Source organism: Sander lucioperca, chromosome 14, assembly GCF_008315115.2.
Source record: "Sander lucioperca isolate FBNREF2018 chromosome 14, SLUC_FBN_1.2, whole genome shotgun sequence".
Lineage (NCBI taxonomy): Eukaryota > Metazoa > Chordata > Actinopteri > Perciformes > Percidae > Sander > Sander lucioperca.
This window is the reverse complement of record NC_050186.1, coordinates 1,746,115-1,771,603: the sequence shown is the minus strand read 5'-3', so window position 1 is coordinate 1,771,603 and position 25,489 is coordinate 1,746,115. Positions and strand designations below refer to the sequence as shown.

Genomic DNA, 25,489 nt, shown 5'->3' with positions numbered 1-25,489 from the left:
TTCCAGAGGGAAATGTCAGACAGCTAAGTGTTTTTTATATAAATATATATAAACTTCAACTTTATCACTAAGGCTTGTTTGGATATAATATATAGTTCTGTTAAATCGTATTATATACGTCTGGTAGGCTATATCAAAGCTGTCCCCCGAGTGCCGTAATGCCTGCCGTCTTGGACGTATTATTAATACATGTAGTTATAGATCAGGTTTCCCTACACTGTGCGAGAACAGGCCAACATTATAATTCATTTTGCAGCAATTCCTGAACGTCTGAGAAGTTTTTTACTTATTTTCCCCCCCAGTCGTCATGATTCGGTGTAACAACTGCCAGTGTCATTCATATACTGATCAGCATTCACGAGGTGCTTTGCATTGACTATTTATTGTTAAAAATTGTACAGGGTGAGATAAGAGGCGGATCCATGTACGCACACTTGTAGGTAATCTTTGATTTATAAAGGGAACATCTGCGTACACACGGTTTTATAAATCTAACTTTTTTTTTGGCGTACGCCATTTTGGGCTTTTGGTGGTACGTACACTTATAGTAAGGATCCTACGCACAGTTTTATAAATGAGACCCCAGGTCTGGTGTAGTGGTTCCGGGCGCGATTTCTTTTTTTTCTTCCTTTCGGTTTTCGTTAGTCGAAGTTTTTTTTTTTTTTTTTTTACTCAGTAACGGATAGGATTTGTAATGTAGCGAATTACAATACTTCACTCAAAACGTATCAAGTACATTTTAAAATACCAATTTTAAAAACTACTTGAAAAATACAAAATAACTGGGCGCCTGGATAGCCCAGTTGGTAGAGCGGGCGCCCATATATAGAGGTTTACTCCTCGACGCAGCCAGCCCGGGTTTGATTCCGACCTGCGGCCCTTTGGTGCATGTCATTGCCCCTCTCTCTCCCCTTTTATGTCTTCAGCTGTAAAATAAAGGCATTTTAGGCCTTTATTTTACAGCTTTTACAGCTTTCATGTCTTCAGCTGTAAAATAAAGGCCTAAAATGCCCAAAAAAAATTATCTTAAAAAAATACACAACAAAACTACTCAATACAGTAACGTGAGTAAATGTATTTCGTTACTTTCCACCTCTGAATATACCCAATTTTAACATAATGCTGCGTAGTATGGCTGTCAGCTTCTCTGGTAGAGGAACCCAAGTGCTTAGCATTTAGCCAAAACACTCCACTCCTATTGTTTTTCTGTAAATCATAATTATGTTCGTCTTGAATACAGTATGTGGTGCAACATTAAGTGGAAGAATATGAAAAGGCTTTTCTACCACATTTAGTGAGAATTTACAAGTTTCAATAAAATAAGTAGAACCCAGTACTCTTTTATCTGAATTAAGTGGAAAGTGTGTAAATGTGCTTCATAACTGAATCATAATGTATCAAGGTCCAACAATAGTGTGCATTAGGGCAATGCATCATCACTGAGTCACGCTTTGTTAACCAGTATCTTTCATCAGCCTTTTCTTTCATTAGGACTTTGTGGTTTAAGATGAATCCAACCATTAGCTATTTGTTAGAATTCATGAATATTTACTTTCTTTGGCATGAAATCAAATAATAGATTTTTTTCCACTTTACTCTATGCTGTATAATTCCTGTATCTTATTAAGAATGTGCATTAGCATTTCATGACATTAGACAACAGTGTCTGCTTTTACTTTCATCCTACTATCAAATGAGAGGCTTTTATCGTGCATTCTTTTTATCATTATTATGCATGTGGTGACTCAACAGTGTTTCTGTGTATTCACATTGCATGGTCCTGCTGTTCTTTATCCATTCATTGCACACATGCAACTATGTATCTACATTAACGTGTGTGTGTGTGTGTGTGTGTGTGTGCGCGCCAAACTCCTTATTCACTCTCAGACAGTAATTCTTTGCAAATGTGATTAAATGTGAGTAGAACTCATCAATCCATGAAGATAAGACAGCTGCCCTGGAGCAATGGATTACAGCCAAATGAGTCAGTCTGTGGTGGAAAACAGCACCAAGTAACTCAACCCACTACCCAACTACCACTTTGCTCATGGCTCTGTTGCCAGCTGAGAATTTGTCATCTAGTATTGATGCTGAAGCTTTGTGGACAGCCACAGGACTGAGATCCTCACATGAACCATTCACAGTGTGAGCAGCTTCATGAAGCACCTACACCTTTATCCACATGTGTCTGTCTGTAAACCAGCACCCCAAGGGATTATGTCCGTATTGGACCATTTCACATATCGATACAATTTACATCAAATGCCAATGTTTTGTGCCAATACAAGGCGGAAAGTAAGAGTGTGAAGGTTGCAGTGCAGCTCCTCTCACTTGCATGAGACTTGGCCCATAGCTTTCCCTAACCTTAATCATATTTAACATCAACTATATACTGATCACAGGGGTGGAAGTTAATTACTTACTCTCTACTGTAACAAAATCGTTTTTTGTGTAGCTTAAGTATATTTTTTTAGGTAGCCTAATTTTACTTTTACTTAAGCACTTTAAGTATCGCTATATTTTGAGTCCCTTCGGTTACAGAGTGAAAACACATAAATACACAAAAAGACATAAAAGTCATGACAAAGTGTGTGAGAATAGAAGAAGAAAAAATGTGATAGTCAATTTCATTTATATAGCCCAATATTAAAAATAATCAACAACGCGTCACCAACTGGGAAACTCGGTTAGCAAAATCCAGCCCGAGTTTCCCACCTCTTATTCCCACAGGGAGTGACGTGAATCGTGATGTTTTCACTCAGAAAAATGTTTTTCCGATGTCTATGAACGCAGCATATTAACGCAGCACCATACCACCTGGGAAGCTCCTTAAAGTGACGCAAATCAAACACACCCACTTTTTGCGTCACCAACAGGTGCTAGCTGTGTCTAGCTAACATGCTAAATTAAAATTATGTGCATGGGGGACCCTCCAGAGGTGATTTCTGCTTTCACGGAGGAAACTTCGCTGTTTGTGACTGTTAATCTGTGACAGAGGCTGAGTGGACTCGTTATATAATGCTCTGAGAAACGAGCAGAGAAGTTAAACCTGGAGCAGAATGAGGAGGACTTTGCGGTGCTCAAGACTCATGTCGTTCCGACAGGTGAGTATAACAGCTAACTTTTTGAACTCACTCTCCAAATGAGAACGTCAATAACCGCCGTGTTGTGTGTGTGCGCGCGCACGTGCACGCGCTACACGTGACGCTCTCGTTTTTGTGTGTGTGTGTGTGTGTGTGTGTGTGTGTGTGTGTGTGTGTGTGTGTGTGTGTGTGTGTGTGTGTGTGTGTCTGCAAGCAACCGCTGCGGAGTCTTGTTATATTAGGCCTAGATCTGGGGTCCGTTTCAGAAAGCAGGTTTAGTGAAAACTCTGAGTTTGTTAACCCTGAGATGAGGGACACTCTGGGTTTTCTGTTTCAGAAAGTACTATGGTAACTGAGCCTGCCCAGCTAACAATTTATGGTTCCCAGAACCATGAATTGGTTTTTAGTTGCGGGAACGTTCCCTGAAGGTTATGGTTTGGTTAGGTTTTGGTTCCCATGGAAAGGTTTCTTAACGTTCACGGAACGTTCTGTGAACGTTGCAACCTTTAGGGAACGTTCCCCTAACGTTGTAACCATTATGGGATGTTCCCCTAACGGTCCCCTAACGTTGTAACCTTTATGGGACGTTCCCCTAACGTTGTAACCTTTATGGAACGTTCCCCTAACGTTCCCCTAGCGTTGCAACCTTTAGGGAACGTTCCCCTAACATTGTAACCTTTATGGAACGTTTCCTTAACGTTCCCCTAGCGTTGTAACTTAACTTTAACAACCATGGTACCAAAAAATAAAAAATGTACCTTTAGGAAATGTTCCCCTAACGTTGTAACCTTTATGGAACGTTCCCCTAGCGTTGTAACTTAACTTTAACAACCATGGTACCAAAAAATAAAAAATGTATATAATAATCAATCAGTTTTATTGGCCATATAGACACATACTGTACAATAGAGACAACAATATACATATAGGCACATAATATACAAAAATACAACTATACAAATAAGACATATCAATACAAGTACACATGGAGTAGAGTGCAAAGTAATAGTGAAAATGTAGTGTGCAAGATGCATATTGGAATGATAAAGTATGTAATGTGTAGGTGAATGGCCAAAGAGGGGATGACCCCACTTATCAGCAGTTCAGGATAGTGATGGCAGTGGGAAAGAAGCTGTTCTTGTGTCTGGTTGTTTTTGTGTGCAGGGATCTGTAGCGCCTGCCAGAGGGGACGAGGCAGGAGGATGGCAGCAGTGTAGAAGATGGCCGATAGCTCTTGTGGTAGGCCATGTTTCCAGAGTTGCCGTAGGAAGTACATCCTCTGCTGAGCCTTTTTAAGGATGGCGTTGATGTTGGACTCCCACTTCAGGTCCTGGGAAATGATGGAGCCCAGAAACTTGAATGAGTCCACCTTTGACACTTGGCTGTTGGATGTTGTGGAGTGGTGGGGGGGGCACTGTGGGGTCCTCCGTGTCTGCTGCAGTCAGCACGGGGAAGTTTTTCTGGGAGGCCGCTAGAGTAGAAGTCAAAATGAAGCAAAGTTACAAGTCAAATTAAAACCTTATCAGCCAAGCTAAGCATAATACTGATGTAAACAATAAAATAACACCTGCCTGTTATAACCCTGCAGATTGTCAGGTCCTGGAAGGCCTTCTTTGCCTTTCTGCCCCGCAGGCTATACGGTTTTAGAACGTCAATGGTTCCCACTCGCAGTAGCATGTGACGGATGGCAGTACCTCCGGTCGAACCTCCAAGGGTTGTCAGGAAAAGTTGCTGTAAAACATATAGAAATACAAATTATACATGTAGAACAAAGTGGAGAGCTTGTACAATCTCATTTTGTAAGAGAAGTCAGTTCTGTTATGATGATATTTGAATTTATGCAATGATGTGTGTTAATCTTAGGGCAGGGTAGGGTAGGACTATGGCCACTTAATTACCATTTTGTTGACCGAGGCTCATGTTGAACTCATGCAGCTCGGTGACTGTCGAGCAGGGCGACAGCAACATGTCATCAGCTGGAGCAGAGGTGACTGGGAGCTCCTTAAGAGCATGAGCAGCTCATCTTCTCCTCAAATGCATCCATCCGCTGTGCCATGCGGGTAATGGTTGTCCTCATAGCTATGGAAAAATGAATGGCGTTAGTTTTAGTTGTTATACATTATATATTTGCATATGTGAACAACTTAAGTGAGTCTTCTTACCTCTCATTTCCGTCTCCTGTGTGATGAGTTCTGCTGTGTACAACAACAAAAAAGTTAAGTTACTCTCAAGTTCCTGGTCATGAAATTGTATTTAATTGGAAATGGAAAATTCAAAGCTGCTTCTCAGCAATACAAGACGGTATTGTGAGGGTGATCTAATTTTCTACCATACATACACAAAAATCACATCACAGTATAGCATCTCACTCAACTCTTAATATGCACATTGCTAGCCAACAGAATAAATTAGAGTATACTGGGAAAACCTTACTTGAATTATAACAATATAGCCTACGTGACAAACATGAGAACCAACGTTTTATACTTTTCAACAGTTTCAGTGGACAAAGTTAAACAGTCCGTGGGTTTGGGTGACTGCACAGATAACAAAAAGAGTATAACGTCTAACAAAGAAATACACATACCTGCAGAAGACAATATTACATTATTTGGCTTCTGGTCTACTGTTTCCTTTTATCTGCACCTCTGCTCCTAAACATTAAATAACAGAATTTACACACTCAAACTGGGCTGCAGAGCCTCCGTTATTACATTAAATAACAGAGTTTACACACTCAACATGGCCTGCAGAGCCGCCGTTATTTACATTGCACAGAAACGAAAATGGCGCGAAAAGAAAGAGTTAACAAAGCATCGTTAAAACTTATATTTAACCGTAAAAACGGCACTAAACAGCTTACTTAATATCGTATAACTTTGAGGCACTAAATATTGAAGGGTCACAACACAAGAAAACCATAAAATAGCGCAGCAGCATTTTACACGCAACCTATCTCAGTACAGTACAAGACGACGGAGGTAAGAGACGGAAGCTACGACATCTTAGGAGGTTCAATAGAGACGCAGTGAACAACAACATCTCCGCTGGAAACAATAGCAATATGATAAATATTTACCGGAAAGCCACTGAAAGAAGACAGGTTCCCAGGCAAGTTCTGTGTATCCAGAAGGACTTTGGTGTATGTACAAATAGCACAACACGGAAGTCAGGACAGGACTTCAGTCGGTCACCTGAAAGCAGAGGCACTGTCTTCCCCCTACTGGTGTGGGGGTGAACGGTTGGATTTGTACACTGAACTGAGCCACTTTAGAAGTAAAGTGTGAAATGAAAGAAGTGAATTTTATTAGTTGTGAAAATCGTTCTATTGATAGATTCTTGTTTTAAGTATTTTCACCTAATACAGTTAAAAAAACGAAATCAAGCACAAAAGTATTGTTTTTAGAAACATCAGCCTAAAAATAAATATATTCTCTTGCTATGCTGTTTATCTTACTTAGATTTTATGAGACCAATCATTTTTGAGTGAATCTAAATCAAGTGACTGCAAACCTTTTTATATGCTACTTCAAAAACTTAAATGGAGCTGGTTTAAATAATCATTTCAAAACCGCACTCAGAACAACCAAAAAACAACCAAAAATAACCAAACGGGAACGTTGCGTGGAGGTACAGTGCAACCACAGGAGAATGTTTCAGTTGGTTGGTTCCCTTAATGTTTTTGGTTTGGTTCGAACTAACCTTTAGGGAACCAGAAACTAACGTTCCCCAACGTTCCCTAAACGTTCTGTGTTAGTGGGGTGTGAACCTAACCTGGTCGGGAGCAGAGGCCTGTACTACGAAGCGAGATTTGGCGTTAACGAGCTAACTTCAGGCTCAACCCAGGGTTTTCTGTACTGCGAAGGTGGATCACTTGTGATCGGGTTCAATCGCCGTGGTAACTTATGCTGAACGCCTAACCTGGTCGGGAGCAGGTTATGTTGGAGATCAGAGATCAACCGGTGTAAAAGCACCGCCCACTGACCAATCAATACTCGACTGATAACGGCGTCACCGTTCTTAGAAGATCTGGTGGAGCTCGGTGGGCGGAGAGAGAGAGGTGCGCTCATAAAAGTTAAAACATTTAGAGACCGACAACCCCGTTAACATTTCCTGATGGGTATTTTTATGAAAGATATAGATTTTCAGCGGAGGGAATTACTTATAGGCTATTTGTTGCCTTCTTTAGCCGTGTGTTGCCAATGCGTACATCAGTTTAAATTATGTTTTTATGTTTTTTTTATTTTCTCTCACGATCGCGCACCACTGCTGGGGTTGCAACTGAAATAAAAGCCTAAAGCAACGACAGTTTATGGAAAGCAAAAGTGTAATTATATATGGTCAGATCTTGTGCCTGACTGATGGGGAAGTGACCAGTTTAGTCTAATGTATTGTAGTGGGTGTACTGTATATTGGCCAGAATCTGCCTTTGGGGGAGGAGGGGGGCATATCATAGTGGGGGGTCTGGGTGTCCTCCCCCAGGGAAGTTTTAAGCATCAACGACTTCATTTCCTGCATTCCGATACACTTTTATGCACCAATTTATGGTGAAATACCTCCATTGAGCCTATGTGAAGAAAAAAGCACAGATGACAATTCAAAATATATCAAACATATAATGAAAAGTATGTTGTTACGTGTCATTGGGCATTTTTAAGTGAGTATATGGAAATCCTGGAGCTTACGATCACGTAGACTACACCACTGGATATTGATAAGCTAAACGTTGTGATTTACGTATAACAGCGTCGGCTTTTTTGCCAGCTTTCCTTCCTGCGTTTTGCCTGTAAAACCGTGTCTGTGTTCTTCATATTTATGTAGAATTATAGTTTGTTCTTCTTGTTTAAAAGATGCAGCTCTGGTAGATGTTTGCGATTGGTCGTGGTGCGCAAACACCGCCTCTTTTATGTGAACGCGCACGTCTCTAGATTGGAAAAACCTGGGTTGACTGAACTAGTTGATAACCAGCGTCGTGATACAGGTTATGCGGGACCACGGTTGTTAGGTTAGGTGAAGCCGGATCACTGAAAGAAATCCAGGACATGTTGATCTTGATTCGTAGTACAGGCCTCTGGTTTTCTTCAATAAACCTCAAGTTTCTCTCAGTCTCCTCCCTCTGACACAGCGCTCTTTCATTTCCTCATTCATTCATTCAGTCTGTATCAGGTGCATTTTAGCGCAGTTTGTTATCGGCATGAATACAAAAAGGTGTTGGTTTATTAACCATGTTAGGCAGACTATAAAAGTTTGTATAAAAGTTGAGCGGTATTGTTTTTCTTCCCAGTCTATCAGTTATGTAGCCTACATAACCTTATCCGTCCTCATATCACTAACGCCATTGTGGACATGCTCTATATCCCAGCAGATTCTTTGTGTCACATCACGTTTATTTGCATAAAACAGTTTTCTTTACAACATTGGTGATGCGGAGCATTTTAGTAAAGCCACTATCTAGCAAAGCACTGTCAGAAGAGTGTGACTCGCTCTGAAATGTGTTTTTAAACGTTTTTGTAGTGTTCCCTGGACACAAACCAGTAAGCCATTAAAAAGGACTTCCACAGTATTGCAGGTGAATGATGTAAACCCTTTGAAATAAAAGGTTATGAATTATAATTCTGTTAATGATGGTGCTGCAGCCTCAGAATGGGATTAGTAGGCCTAGTACTTTTTTGCCCGCAGTATTGCACCTTAATGAAATAGATTATAGGATTCAATACCATTGCACCAGTTATATTAGGCTATACTTATGATTAAATATGATATACACTATATTGGAATATGAGCATTTACTCGAGCAGCAATTTTCTCCCACGCAAATTCTCTCTTTTGCAGCAGCCGCTGTGTTGCTTTTTTTAACGAAAATACATGTTCAAACTCGCTGTATGTGCACATGAGGATTTCCGATGACCAGTTTGTTTGTGGTTGAATTGAATTTATTTCAGGATAACCCCTTGAGATGTAGCATCTCATTTTCAAGGGGGTCCTGCACATTTATACAAACACAAAAATTAGACATACAGTACATATACAAAAAAATAAAAAATAAAAATATACATAAATACAAGCAATATACAAAACAATGCCTCGCTCACCTACCCTTGACCCCACAATTAACATAGCACAGTATATTGACAAAATAATCAACCAAATGCATTAGACAACTAGTGTTTCATATATCAATATGCCTTATGACAAAATATAACATACCGGATGCCATCACATCTCAAGAAAATAAATAAGAAATAAATAAATATTACATAAACCATTTGTATATAATATCCTTGGTGTCCCTAATTACAAGAACATGTAGTTTTAAGAAAAGAAAAAAGTGACGACTTGAATAAACCAAATGTAGAAATAGACCTCAAAAAAAGAGGAAGGTTATTCCAATCAAATGGAGCTTTATACTGAAATGCTCTCCTACCAGATACAGAGAATAGCCTTGGTACCGTAAAAAAAATAGGGCATTGGAGGTGTCTAAGTGAGTATGTTGAGCAATAAGATATTAAATGCTGTTTAAGGTATACAGGACAATTGGAATAAATACATTTAAAAATAAACAAAATCCAATGGTAATCTCTTCGTTGTTTGGGTAGCAACCAGTGTAGTGAATCATACATAAAACAATGATGAGTTTTAAATGGACAATTTAATATAAATCTGCAAAGAGAATTGAATACAACATTAAGGGGTTTGAGATTGGACTCAAAGGTATTAGTGTAAACTATGTCTGCATAATCAATAATTGGTATTACCAGTTGAGAAATAATTTTTTTTCTCACTGGAGTTGAAAAACAAATAATTGATCTGTACAAAGTGTTAAGACATCCATATACTTTCTTAATGATATTATCGATGTGTATCTTAAAAGTAAGGTTGGAATCTAGCCAGAGGCCCAAATATTTGAATTCCTCCACAATCTGCATAAGGGACCCATCTGAAAACTTTATTTCAAAACATGAAGCACAACGGCGATTTTGGGTTGTTGAAAACACCATACAGCAGGACTTCTTCATGTTCAACAGAAGCTTATTAACAAACAGCCACTGTTGTACTTTATCAAAGTCAGATTGCAGAGTTTTTTGAATTTGCAGCAAATCCCAATCAGAGGTATAGATGACAGTGTCATCAGCATAAAGCTATAATTCACAATGAGAACAAACTTGAGCCAGGTCATTGATAAAGATTGAAAAAAGTAAAGGGCCTAAAGTTGAGCCTTGAGGAACACCTTTATCAACAATTAAATCTGACTGGAATCCTTGGTAAACAACACATTGACGTCTGTTATGCAAATAAGAGTTAAACCAGAGCACAGCATGTGTATTCAAACCAATAGAGTAAAGCTTATCCAGTAGAAGGTAATGGTCAACCATATCAAAGGCCTTTGAGAGATCAAAGAAAGCAGCTCCAATGAAATAACCTTTATCAAAACCCGAAAAGACATCATTTGTAAATTTTAGCAGTTGAAGTCGAAAAATTTGATCTAAAGCCAGATTGATGTGGAGATAAAATGTTATAATTATTAATGTAATCAGTTAGTTGATTAAAAATTATATTCTCAAATATTTTAGCAACTACACAAATGATAGAAATCGGGCGATAATTATTCATATCTGATTGATCACCACCTTGAAAAGAGGTGTCACTCTTGCAGCTTTCCAAATTTGTGGCACAGTACTAGTAGTTAATGATAAATTAAAGAGATCTGCAAGAGGAAACATCAATATGTGAGCAGCAATTTTGATAAACTTAGCTTCCAGATCATCTGGTCCTGTACTACATTTTAGTTTAAGGTCCTGTAATACATTAAAGACATCAGTAGGCATGATCTTTTTAAATGAAAAAGAACCAGCAGGCATGGAAGAATAAGAAGGCCATGCCAAACCATCAGAGCAAACAGATTTTAAACTACATAAAGACGAAAAATGATGGTTAAAGGCATGAGCTATTTGCAAAGGATCAGATAGAATATCATTATCCTTGCATATTTGTTTCACAGAAGTTTTTTTATTTTTATTAAGAATGTTATTTAAGTGATTCCAGAAGTGCCTAGGATTATTGAAATCACGAGAAAAGCAGTCTCTGTAGTAGTTAGATTTGGCATTCCTAGTTTCAGTTTTGCATTTATTCCTTAACTGCCTATATGTTGTCCCATCAGAATCATCTTTTGTTAAACGGTATTTAACCCAAGCTTTATCCCTTTCTTTGAATAATTGAAGTAAATTAGAATTAATCCATGGTAAATGTCTCCCTTTGACTTTAATCGTTCTCACAGGAGCATGTTTATCAATTATAGTTTTTACTTCAGTATAGAAGAAGTTCCATGCCTCTTCCACAAGTGGAATTAGTTGAAGCCTGTCCCATCTAATATCTAGTAAATCACGTATGTAATAATCAACATTAATATTTTTACTTTGCCTCATTGTGATATATTCATAAGGGGAACTCTGTATTTTAATTTTCCAGATACAATATATTATAGAATGGTCACTAAAGCAATCTGATAAAACACCCGATTTAATAATCCTATCCGGATTGGAAACAAGGATCCAATCAAGCAAGGTAGAAGAACGGCCATCAACCCTTGTGGGTTCTTTAATTAACTGAGTAAGACTTACACTGCCTAAAAGATTTCTATCACCTGAGGAAGACCGATCCAACCAGTTATTATTAAAGTCACCCAATATGATCAGTTCATTGCGTCTGTTAAGAGAATTAATAGTAGCCAAGAGACCATTTAAGGAATCAGTGGGAGCAGAGGGTGGTCTGTAAATATTTCCAATAGTAAGCGGTTTGTTTTCATGAAAAATTATATTAGTAAAAAGACACTCAAAGTTAATAGGCTCAACATTAGGCAAAACACACTCAGACCAGATTTATATCAATATAAGTAGCAACACCTCCTCCTCTTGATGTTCTGTCAACTCTATATAGAACATAATTATCAATTCCCACCTCATCATCAGAAATTCTGTTATGAAGCCATGATTCAGAAATAGTGATTATATTAGGTTTATGTAAATCAGCCCATACCCTAAGAAGATCAATTTTAGAAGCAAGGCTCCTAATGTTGAGATGAATGACTTTTAATCCTTTAATTAAATCAATAACTCACAAATAAGTAGTAGGCATATAACAAATAGTAGGGTATAAGGAGCAGGTGGCGAGAAAAACAACATTAACAAATTTTGACAAACAAAAACAAAAATAAAACAAAACAGACTAAACAAGCAAAACAAAAAATCCATAATTGAGCAGTAACTATAAAAAATAAATGACTCAGATATCAGAGTCATGGTGAATCGTAGTATCATGGCTCCATTCATGCTGCCTTTTTATTGTGGTGGTGCACACGCTTAGCTCTGAGTGAACCTACTCTGAGTTGTTTGAACCAACTCATATCAGCTTAGGGTTGGGCGGTAATACGGTATACCACGGGGTCTAAAAATAGCAACGGTATCAGTTTCAATACCGTCATTAAAAAAAATGCAATGCACTTATATAGGAGACAAGAATTAAATATTAAATTGTGGTGACCCACAAGTAAGACTGAAAGAGACATTCACCAAGGTACTGTAGCTTTAAGGGAGAGGTGTTATGATATACGAGTTCCGGGGCTGAATTATGTCAAACAACGATGGTGGTGAAAATGCTGTTGCTTCGGCAGCGCCGGCCGCTGCCAGCGGCGCGGCTAATGTCGGTGCTATCTACGTGGCCACCATCAAGTTACCGGACTTTTGGCAGCACAACCCACGGCCGTGGTTTTAGCACATCGAGGCCCAGTTCCAGCTGAGAGGAATAACACAGGACGTTACAAAGTATTTCCACGTGGTATCGGCCTTAGATGCCTCAACAACAGCCAGGGCTAGGGCTGACGGCAAGTAAGACGCACTCAAACTGGAACTCTTTGAACTGTCGGAGCTGGAGAAAGCAGACCGCCTGCTGTCCCTGAACGGCCTTGGCGACAGCAAGCCGTTCGAGTTAATGGAGAGCTTCCAGCACCCGTGCGCACCGCACTGGCCGTGCGCTGGCTGTGGAGGCAGACAGGATTTTCCTCGCCAACCGGCAACAGTTTGTCCACGCGCTGCTGCCCCTCCAGCACACGTCTGCCCCGCTTGCACTCCACAAAATATAATTCATGTAATTATGTGTGGTTGTCATCACGTGACAGTGTGGAGGAGAAAGTAGTTTTTTGTAAGTTGTTGTTATGTTATTATTGTTTCAGTATTAGTGTTTGGTAGCCTATTCAGTTTCTGAACGGTGCACAAGCCAACAGTTTGGTGACGCCGTCTGAACCTCACGTCGTAATTTTTAATAAGTCACGGTAATACCGTATACCACGGTAAAATAGGGAGGAGGTTTGACGGTATCAAAATTTGGATACCGCCCAACCCTATATCAGCTGTTCTGAAACCGAAAACTTCCCATTTCAGGGTAAATCAACTCAGAGATCAGGGTTAGACTCAGTTTGTTAAACCTCCTTCCTGAAACAGGCCCCTGTGCTGTCTGCCTTGGTGATGTTTTTATTCTGCTGGTAATTGTATAAGAAGTGTCAGGTTATGTAAATGATGTGGCTTAAAAATACTTGTTAGTGTCCATCCTTTTATGTTATGTTTGTTGAATTGTCTGAGTTTTGTTGTCTGTTCTGGTTAACTCTACTACGGCAACGCTGGTAAAGGCTGTTTTACATTCATCAGCATGAAGCCTACAGGCTGCAAAGTGCCGTCTATAGAAATTTAATGTATTGGTTTGGATTATTTATTTATTTATTTTTTTTAACCTACTCTTTTCCATTCCTGCCTCGGTACCCTGTTTTTGATCATAGTGTCACTATGGATCATTGTTGTTGAGTGGGTCCCCGTTTTGTTGTTTATCAGCACACTGGTGATGTGATACACATTCCTGCAAATGGTTTTACTATTCAACTGATCAATGCACCAGCAAGGCAGGGAGAAGAAGACTGCCAGCAAGTTAAATGGAACGATGCAGGTTTAAAAAATCTGTTTTACAATTTTTCAAAGCCTTGAGGATACACAATGTGTTTTTAGTGAATCTGTTTACAGAAACTTTGTTTACTCTACAGGGCACAGTCAACCAAGTGTTCTTTCTAGGGCTGTCAGCATTAACGCGTTAATCGCGATGCGATTAAGGGTCGAGCATAATGCGTTAATTTTTTTAAATCGTATTAATCGCATGCCGCCATTAATTTATTTTCACTTCACTCGGCTTTGCGTCGTGCCTGACAGGCTACTATTTTGCCATACTTCCTCGTAACACATCCTGCTGCTGCAGGAATAACAACGCGGATTTCAGTGCCTCATTCCGGTGCCACTGATATGCCTGCACTTCTCTCTGATGCTCTGAAAACGGACGTTACAGGCAACAGAAACATCGCTGCACATGACGCTAGTTAACACTATACTCGACAGCAGCTAACATTAGCCTACCGCTAGCTAGTAGCTGGATTAAACACGGTTACAATGCTGACAGCTAACGGTAAACAGTGAAAAGTGTGACTGTATTTCACTGTAGAGGATTCCGACACCGGGATGTAACAATCTGCAGCTGCTGTTGTCGGAAAAACACAGATGGTGCGTTCAATGAAACTGGTAATTTACAGCCTTGTGGTGCATTCAAAGTTGTTAAATTCAAATGTGTGACTAGATTAAATATATAATATACAAATCTTAAAATCAAGTTCATAAAGTCACTTTCTTTGCATTCATTTGATTCCCAATCAAGATACACTGGTAAGAATGGCTTTCCATTGTTAATATGTACTTAAAAACAGTTCTGAAATGGAAAATAATAGAATTTTAATCGTGATAAAACATGCAATTAATCACGATTAACTATAGAAATTCAACGATTAATCGCGATTAAGAAAATGTAATCGTTTGACAGCCCGAGTTCTTTCCCTTACTCTAACCCTACCTTGGTCATAATTAATTTGCCATAACCACAATCCTTCCCTAACCTTAACCGTACCACAAAAATTGTAAAAAGCAATAAAAGACGTTTGCGTTGGATGTAATCTGGGATTTTGAAGAATCGACCAACATTGACTTTCTTGTAAAAATTGAACCTTGTTTAGCAACGCCCTGCATAACAGGACCCAGCTACTTGGTTTATTGTATTTGTTTGGCCTTACAGTCACTTTCCACTATTTTCAGTGTTGTAAAGCACTTTGAGCTATATGAAAAGTGCTGTATAAATACAATTTTTATGTTATTATTTTCCTCCAAACCATCTGTTTCACCTTGAGGCAGGAAAAACCAATACATGTGTAGAACTTCTCTACCTGTTTTCATACCAACTCGCACACACCTAGGGAATGCAATCCTCTGATTCCCTGAGTAACGTATCATTTTAATCATGAATAGAATGTCTAACCTGGCTGGGCCTTTTAAAGGGCTGGCTTTCTAGCACTATGGGCTACCAAGCAACTACTCTTTTTGCATCAAATAACCCTGGCTTTAGTTAAGATTCAGCACCATGTATTGGGAAGAAAAAAGAGCACAGGCGTGGAACCCAAGGGGTCTACATAGTGTGGATTGATTGCTTAACACACCTCATCTTGTTTTACCCTCTCCACAATGTTAGGGAAAGTCAAGGACTTTCCATGTGTCAAATAGATATCAGCTTTACAGCTGAAATTTACAGACAAAATTTAGTTTTCAATGTATTACACTTTCTCCTGATAATATAAAGTTCTTCATAAAAACGCCTCCTTTTTGAAGCGGACAACTTTGGAACATGATGATGCTGAGTGTAGGTTTGCAGTTCTGTGGTTTTTAGTGATAGGAAGAAAAAGATATTACTGGTATTATTTTAGCTTCTTTTCCCCCCTACTAGTGAATATGTGCTGATGAATGCTGAATGGCTTTTACAATAGGACAGACTCCCCTTTTAACAGAGGAGCGAAACTATGAAGGCTTACATTTACTCCAGGACTGCACTTTAAAGGGCATCAACTCTTGATGAGAAGTAGTACTCCGCCTGTGAAACGCTATGTAAATTCAGGTACAAATAATCCTGATGATGGCAGTGCTCACATTGAGTTTGAGGCTATACATTTTTAACAGAATAGGCTACTTGGGGCATGGAGTTTGAAAGACATGGGCGTTTAGCGTGCAGGCAGAGTCTAATGAAAAAATGCTGTTGAGTTGTATCAGGCAGTGTGTTTGAAAAAGACAGGATAGCTCTGCTTCTGCTGCATTGATGTAATGTATTACAGAGTGGTGGTGGTATGTGGTGTAATGTAACCAAGTTTTGAATTTATTGTTTCAACATTGGTTCAAATTTAAACCAGGTTGAAATATTTTTGACAGATTTGTTTTGGGTTTTAAGTACCTCTTTGCTGGTAATACCATGTACGTCAACGTTTTACTACTTGAACTACTGACTCTTCCTTTGGGGTCTGCTTTCTGCTTTTTTAAGGACGGAGCTTGAATTGCTCATTGCCTCGGAGAAGAGAACCAAATGACAGAGGAGGGAGGGGAAAAAAAGAGAAAAAAGGAAGATGGAAGAATGTGAGAGAAAGGAAGACAGGAGAGAGGCAGTGAGGAAAAGAAAGCATGAGCAAGATTATTATTACCGCCACTGACAGGTGTCATTTTGTTCGCTTACAGTCCTTCCCAACTGGGGGGGTTATGGGTCATAGGCTATGGCTCAATCACATAGCATCAGCTGCATATCTCTCCTTGTTCGTTGTCTCTGTCCTCATCCCCATCCATCCATCCTGATTACACCTCTAATGGTTCCTCTTCACAGCAGCCACCAACTGTAATGGAATTATGCTTGAATGAACAGCCGTGTCTCTCCACTTCTCTCTCTTTCTCACCTCCTGTCTTCTTACCCTCTCCACACACACACACACACACACACACACACACACACACACACACGCACACGCACACACTCCTTTCAATTTTCATTTACAGAAAGCTGTTTGCACATTAAATGCAATGCATTCAACACCATTGGGGCACATATGAAACAGGAGGAAAATATTACTGTCAAATTTTAGATAATTTATTTTATATGCCTCAGTCAGAAAAGGGAAGAGAACAAACACTGCAGAAGCTCCTCATATATCCAGCGTGTGAAACACTTGATTCAATAGGAAAGAGAGTTCATTCTCTCTTACCATGCCACTCCATTTACACAAGAAAATGCTTTTATAATCGCTCATATTTAGAACCATTCCTCGATCTCAACCCCCACCGCCAGTGCGTCTGTGTCTGCCTCTCCAAGTCTGTATTGTGACACTGTAGTGTAGCCTCTCTCGCTCTATTCAGGGAAAATCATCCTTCCATCGTCCAACCCTGCTAGCCTTATCAGTGACAGGGGAGAGATGAATAAGGGATCAAAAGAGCCTTTTCTTTCCCTTTTTTCACACTGTCAGGTTATATTTACTCTGGGTCCCAGTGGCTCAGCACAATGCCACACACACCAATTACACATGGCAGGCTTTTTTCGTGTCTGGGACCTAGGGTGGTGCAGTTGTGTCATTATTGAAACATTTCTACCAGACATTTTCAAGGGCAAACCAGGAACATACCTATGGGGGTTAAGGGTAAATACTCCACTAATGAAGCCAGAGAGTTGTTGTTTTTACAAAAACTTGATTACAGTGGAGTTTAGAGCTGAGCTTTAGTTTTCGGGCTTTCGTGGAAGTTTTCAAAGTCCGTGTCTTTCCTCACTATGTCCCTCAGAGTATATTTTTACAGCACATTTAGGCCAAAATGTGTTGACGTGAAATGATATAATTGACAGAAGGTATCACTAAGCTACGGTTGCCTCATGGGAGACCAATTATCATCTTGAACCACAAATGGACAGCAAAGTTTGGCGGTGCAATCCATCCATGCGTTCTCTGCTGGTTCAAACAAACCCTGCTGCAGCATGGATTTGTAAAATCCATGCCTTCACTGCAGCATCACCACATGTCCCTGCACTAAACCTTTGATAAAGTACCCTCTGCCATTAAAATAGGATCAAGGTTAATATTATGAAACGGGCAATTTAGTTTAGCAAAACTAAAGCAGGACAAGATTCTCAGCGTGTTTGAGTGCTTACCCAGACCCACAATGTACTAAAACCTTGGCTCTGGTGTTGAGGACTGGCAGAAACCCACCACTTAATGAGTAAGGCCTACTGCTGCTCCTGCCAGGCGATAATCTTCTCTTGGCATAACCAAATCAAGCACAGAAATGTTCTTATCAGGAAGGAACAGCAGACAACCCCCCCAAACACCCAACGGACCCCCGACCTAATTGATTTTCATCATCCCAAGGCAGCTCATTCCGTGCGTCAGACTATGTTATTTACTGGACTGATTGTTTGGGTGCTAGATTTTGTTTTTTTGCCTGATTTCTTGCCCGTTTGATTTGATGATGCCATTCAGGCCTTGTTGGTGGTTGTGCAAAAATAGCCTGGACGTGGTTTTTGTTACTTAAGTTTCAAACAGGTCCTGTAACTTTTCTTCAAACGTACAATTACATTGGTGGGTAGATTGCTTACAAAGCCTCTCATATCAAACTGCTGTACAATGAAATCCTAATGAAATCTTTGCAGGGTTTTTCCTGCATAGATGAATTTTTGGCGTCCCCAAAGAGGTTTTAGCCAGCCCCAAAGGAAAATGACCAGCACCAAAATAAGAGTTGATAATAAAAATAGCAATTACAATCATCTCTAAATGTGTTTTAAGAGCAATTACCAAACAACCGTTAAACAAGCAGAACATAAACTTCAATATGAGAGCTAATCTCAGTTTTATCTCCAGAGTCAGGCTGTACCGGACTCTCTTAAATATTAATGTTTTTGACCAGTTTTGTTTAATTGGTATACATTTTGGTTCATCAAATTGTCCAAAATAACAGGTAACTTCATAGATTTCTATCAAATAAGGTAAAACAGACTAATTTACAAAAAAAGACCCATTCTGAGCTAGGAAAACCCCAGATTATTCCATGTAGGCCTTCTTTGATTTGTCCCTGTAGAAGATACATATTATAAACTGTACGATCCCATTTGGAATAATGGAATTAAACTTAAAGGGGTGATAGAATGATTATATAGGGTATTTCACACTGTTCCTTAGGGTCTCCTAATAGGGTATGTAACATTGGTTGGGCTGAAAATTGCTCGAATGCTATTTTATGGGTCCTTAACTACCCTGTGAATATGGCCCTATTTGTAACAAGAGCTTTTCTTCCAAATATGGTATGCTCATGAATATTTAGATGAGCTGCACGCTGATTGGTTTGAGCGAACCACATACACATCCATTGGAGACTAGACAGCAGGTCTCATATTTCAGACACTGCAAAGTTATACATTGTTTGTCTGCTATTTCATTATTAAATTCACTTCTGAGACTTTTTTATGCGAGAAATCAACTATATAAAGCTCAAATATGGGCCGTTTTCCGAAAATTGATGGCTAATTGCAAATTTGGTAAGACGTGTTGGATTTTAGGAGCTCCACACAGTCTGACGAGAAAACGGCAACCTCCATACCCAGTGAAAGTCACCGTTTCTCGGTTACTGGACTACCGGGGCTCCGCGGAGCTGGCTGGCTGTCAGCTGCCGGCATAACTAGAGTATATTTACAGTTTGAATTTCATCACGCCACTTAACATCTACCCCAAGGTCTTATAAAGCTAACAATGGTGTCCGATTTCAATTTAATGCATTTTTGTGAACATTAGGGATTTCGTTAGCTGCTACTGTCCCTTCGATCCTATGTGTACAGATCGCAGCTAGTTAGCTTCACTTTCGGCATAATTAGAGTATATTTACAGTTTGAATTTCGTCATGCCACTTAACATCTACCCCAAGGTCTTATAAAGCTAACAATTGTGTCCGTTTTCAATTTAATGCATTTTTGTGAACATTAGCTAGGGATTTCGTTAGCTGCTACTGTCCCTTCAATCCTATGGGTAAAGATCGCGGCTAGCTGCAGGCCCTGGAGCTCCATCAGGGCCTCGGCATTTTGTAGTCCAGTAATCCAGAAACGGTGACTTTGCGCGGGTATGGAGCGCCGCGGGCTTCCCTTCGTGACAGAGATCCAGCTAGCTCACAGCGAGCCAGAGTCTATGAAGTAGGACACGCCGGGCGGCGAGGCAGCACTGGCCGCTGTCACGTAGCCTGCTGAGCTCCTGCTGAACTGCGACACACAGTCGGACAAAATTTGCAATTAGCCATCAGTTTTCGTAAAACGGCCCATATTTGACCTCTACATAGTTGATTTCTCACATAAAAAAGTCTCAGAAGTGAATTTAGTAATTAAATAGCGGACCTCTGGAGATCTGCATGACCTAGCTAGATTCAGAAGACTAAGCTGACCTCAGGTCAGTGGTGTAGCCTATGCAAATGTTGGGGCGTGACAAAGACTAGGAGTTGAGATGCTTACATCAACTTTTAGCTTTGTTCAGATTTACCCATTTTCAGCAGCAGTTTCAAAATGTGAGATTTGCAGAGGACGGGGGTATCAATGGGATTTTGAGCTTCTATGTATGTTCTATTTACCCACCGAACTGTCGTTATTCAACTATGACAAGGTGAAATCGGTTTTGCATTCTATCACCCCTTTAAATAAATCACATACTTTTTTGTGTATATTTGTATATTCAGTTTTGGGACACTGTAATACATCAGAACAATTTAGTTTACTAACGCATAGATCATGTTTACAGGCCATATAGACTAATTTGTATTTATGTATTTAAAGCTGTTTAGAAAAGAGGGTTAAAGAACTCTGTTAGCTCTTTTAAAAGGCCTTTGGTCATTTGCTTTGACCTTTTGGCCTATTACAGTGAAACCAAGGATCACATTACAAAAGCTTAGTTAGACTTTAAACTACTTTGTCGAGTGTAACAGAGATCTAACAGGACAAGGCTCGTCAGATTTGTTCTCTCAATTCTTTTTCTTTTTTCCTAATTGCCAATTTTGCTTTTGCTTATTCCTGGAGATGGCATTAATCTCATTGTTTTTAGCCATCTCCTAGTTTTTGTTTTCCATAAATGATTGCAAATTTTCAGTTGGAGGAGGCAGTTGGGTAATAGGTCTGCCCTTTCGAAAATAATAAAAATGATATCTGGTATTGTAATAGGTTTCTAATTGTGTACTGACAGAATTATTTTCACTGACTTGTGCTCTACTCGTGAAAAAACCTCAACAGATTGACAAGGGATGGACTGTTGGTGCAATCCAGTAATTAGTTTGGAATAATGGGGCATCTCTGCCATTAATTAGCGGACAAGCATGCTTATACAGTACACTGATGGAAGTTAAATTATCTGCATTAATAATTATGAGAAATAGGGCTGCCACCTCCTAGTCGATTAGTCGACTAATCGGTCGTTTTGGTCTTAGTCGACTAAGATTTCTTTAGTTGATGAGTCATTTTTTTATGCTTATTCATGCTTAATTACTCATTTCCAAGAAACTTATGAGCACATTTCTGGTAAACACAAGATTTAAAGTGGTGCTTTTGCAGGATTAATTGTGGAGAAACTCAGTTTTACAGATGGTTAATTAACTACATTTATATTGTGCTTTTCTAGTCTTAAGCACCTCTCAAAGAGCACAGCTCTGTCGATTACATCAACTAATCGATTAATCGACAAAATCATATAAGTGTTAGTCGACTAAGAATTTCTTTAGTCGATGACAGCCCTAATGAGAAATGATGTCACATTCTTAGCAATCAAGTAAAACATTACTTCAAAATAAATGAGACAGACATTTAGGTCAATCTGTAGCAAATTATTATTATTGATGTATTGTTTTTCAGTTGTCAAATGAATGATGCAATATAGGAGGATTATTTTGTCAAAAAGGCAATGCAGGTGCAGCAATATCTTTTTAGGTAGGCCATAATTGTATAGACCTACAAACCAGTGTCTGCCATAATTCTGGCCTCATCCAAAGCCAGAGTCTAGAAAGGCCAATATGCGACCCACATTTTTGTGACATTCCACATTCTTCATCCCATTTGTAATGGGATGCTTACTGCAAACTCTGGCTGTTGGTGTGGGGACAGTCACCTCCTCGATAAAGAAGCCAAAGTAGCACCTAGAGGCAATGGAGCTTTCTAGCATTCTGTGCTCCTTTCAGTAAAACCTGAAGTGGTACTACAAGACATCAAACTGTTGTGAAGCTTTTAAAAGAAAACAAAAAACCTTGTAATTAAAAAAAACTGAAATTACTTTCATTTAACAACTTAGTAACTTTGAAATGACATTAGGTTTTGGGGCTTGACAGTGTAAGTGCAACCTCATATCTCTTTTGGTGTCTTTCTACCAACTACTTTACTCTGCTTGCTAGCAGAACCCCAGACATGACATCCGAAAAAAGAAAATTGTGGCCACGAAATACTAATTTGTGGCCTCAAAATGGTATTTTAGGGATAACGATGTAGCCTAACTATAATGCGGGCAGTTCTGCTATACCTGTGTGGGGCACATAGGCTACCCAGAGCAAACTAAAGGTGCAGTCATGTACAGAGAGGATTTGATTGAATTGTATTTTAGGCTGGGAACGGCGTAAACATTAATACATTACATCCACGGGTGCAAGCTATATGATTATTCGCGGTTTGTTATTGCTTCCTAAGGAGAAAGAGTAAACCTCTGGTGACCATATTAACCACCTCAGGCATAGTAACATAGGTTTATTTTATTAAATAAAATATATTAAGATACATTTTCTCTGAAATGTTTCTAAACATGTATTTCTTTGTGACTGCATGCATGAGTTACATTTGTAATAACCCAGTGCTCGAATTACGTGGGAGCCAGAGGGAGCCGAGCTCCCATAGAGTGAGGACTGGCTCCCATGAAAGCAACAAAGTCAAAAATCTGAGGGGGTCTCTCACATCTGAAGGTGTCTGCCATATGTGGCATTGTAATTTAATCTTAAACAACGCTCATTATCCATCCCTGTACGGTCTCTTACCATTAAAGACGTTAAATTAAAATATAAAATATAGGCTACTACGGGACGTAGACCTGAGCCTACCCTACGCTCATGAACGCAGCATGACTGCACTTCACCACCACACCACTAGGCTATGTGAGCAAACCGCGTAGGCTACGATCGATTTGACAGCACTCGCAAGTCCGAAGAAGTCACCTTGCTTTTAGCTTAATGTGCTTTTGAGGTAAATACCACCAATACATCTTAAATAAATAAATCTGTAGCTATCCTCTACCATTCAGAGCTCCGGAAAAGTTCCCAGATATTTTGAAACACCTGTCAGCAATACAATGCAATCTCTGATGGCGGAATATTCAGTGAATAGGCTTCCCGACAACATCGTAGTGCAAATTCCAAAATTGTTTGTCTATTTATTTCAACGGTTCAACACACGAGACGACTGAACACCCAGGTGTTGTTATCACTACGTGTACATTATAAGACTAGAACATAGTTTGGCTGCGCAATGGCTTTATTCATTTCTGCCAGTTAGTGCATTTTCCCTGTGTATAAGTTAAAGACTACATGCATTATTGTGTTTGACACTGAGGATATCTGAGACGGTGGTCTGGTTCAAATGAGTTACATTTTTTTCATTGTGAAATTGAGAATGACACTCAGACTAAATCGTTTAGTCTATTTCTTTGTATTGTGAAATTGAAATGAAATATGGACTATTGCAATCAATAATATGTTGAAATTAATTAAAAGGACTCCATTTCTGTTAAAAAAAAAAAAAAAAAAAGCCTAGACTATTTCATTGTATAGCCTTGTTAGGCTATGTGCCGGGTGTGCCAACTTTTTTTTATGAGATAGAGAGACCCCCTTAAAGACAAAAAGATAATTCGAGCACTGTAATAACCTACCTAAAACCTTACACTAGACCTATATTTAAAACTTAAAATAATCATATTCTAACTTTACTCTGTAAAGAAAAGAAAGAACTAAACTAAGAACATAACATAACTCTTTGTGTGCCATTTTGCGAATCGTTCTCATGAACTACTGCATTGTGTTTTTTTAACTAAGAATATATATATATATATATATATATATATATATATATATATATATATATATATATATATATATATATATATATATATATACATACACACACACACACACACACACACACACACACACACACACACACACACACACACACACACACACACACACACACACACACCACAGCAGTAGACCGTCAGTAAATTTGCATACACAGGGATTAAGATTTTCTGTCTATACCACTGAATCTGGGCAAGGCAGTGTTATACATACAAAGTGTCAAGGCAAGACATTTTAATTTGATGAAATAGAAAGTAACCAGTAGTAACTTAACTTCTTAAATACACTTTTTCAGTGTATATAGTATACTCCTTACCCTCCCACTTCTATATCTCTCCCCTGTAGCTCATGTCAAATCTGGCTTTCATGGATGCTGGAAAAATACATACAGTGGGGAGAACAAGTATTTGATACTTACAAAGCATGTAGAAGTCTGCAATTTTTATCATAGGTACACTTTGACTGTGAGAGATGGAATCTAAAACAAAAATCCAGAAAATCACATTGTATGATTTTTAAATAATTAATTTGCATTTTATTGCATGACATAAGTTTTTGATCACCTACCAACCAGTAAGAATTCCGGCTCTCACAGACCTGTTAGTTTTTTCTTTTAAGAAGCCCTCCTGTTCTCCACTCATTACCTGTATTAACTGCACCTGTTTGAACTCTTTACCTGTATAAAAGACACCTGTCCACACACTCAATCAAACAGACTCCAACCTCTCCACAATGGCCAAGACCAGAGAGCTGTGTAAGGACATCAGGGATAAAATTGTAGACCTGCACAAGGCTATGATGGACTACAGGACAATAGGCAAGAAGCTTGGTGAGAAGGCAACAACTGTTGCCGCAATTATTAGAAAATGGAAGAAGTTCAAGATGACAGTCAATCTCCCTCGGTCTGGGGCTCCATGCAAGATCTCACATCGTGGGGCATCAATGATCATGAGGAAGGTGAGGGATCTACCCAGAACTACACGGCAGAACCTGGTCAATGACCTGAAGAGAGCTGGGACCACAGTCTCAAAGAAAACCATTAGTAACACACTACGCTGTCATGGATTAAAATCCTGCAGCGCACGCAAGGTCCCCCTGCTCAAGCCAGCGCATGTCCAGGCCCGTCTGAAGTTTGCCAATGACCATCTGGATGATCCAGAGGAGGAATGGGAGAAGGTCATGTGGTCTGATGAGACAAAAATAGAGCTTTTTGGTCTAAACTCCACTCGCTGTGTTTGGAGGAAGAAGAAGGATGAGTACAACCCCAAGAACATCATCCCAACCGTGAAGAATGGAGGTGGAAACATCATTCTTTGGGGATGCTTTTCTGCAAAGGGGACAGGACGACTG

At 39.3% G+C, this 25,489-nt stretch overlaps 1 protein-coding gene across 1 annotated transcript in view; it reads left to right on the top strand.

Annotated features, from left to right (window-relative positions):
* The first annotated feature begins 2,842 nt into the window (after window positions 1-2,842).
* The window catches only part of fibcd1 (fibrinogen C domain containing 1), a 141,444-nt gene continuing 118,797 nt past the window's right edge, over window positions 2,843-25,489 (top strand). Inside the window, exon 1 of the mRNA XM_035991203.1 lies at window positions 2,843-3,104. Within this exon, the coding sequence (XP_035847096.1) occupies window positions 3,060-3,104 (45 nt within the window). The 5' untranslated portion in view covers window positions 2,843-3,059. The remainder of the gene's footprint in view (window positions 3,105-25,489) is intronic.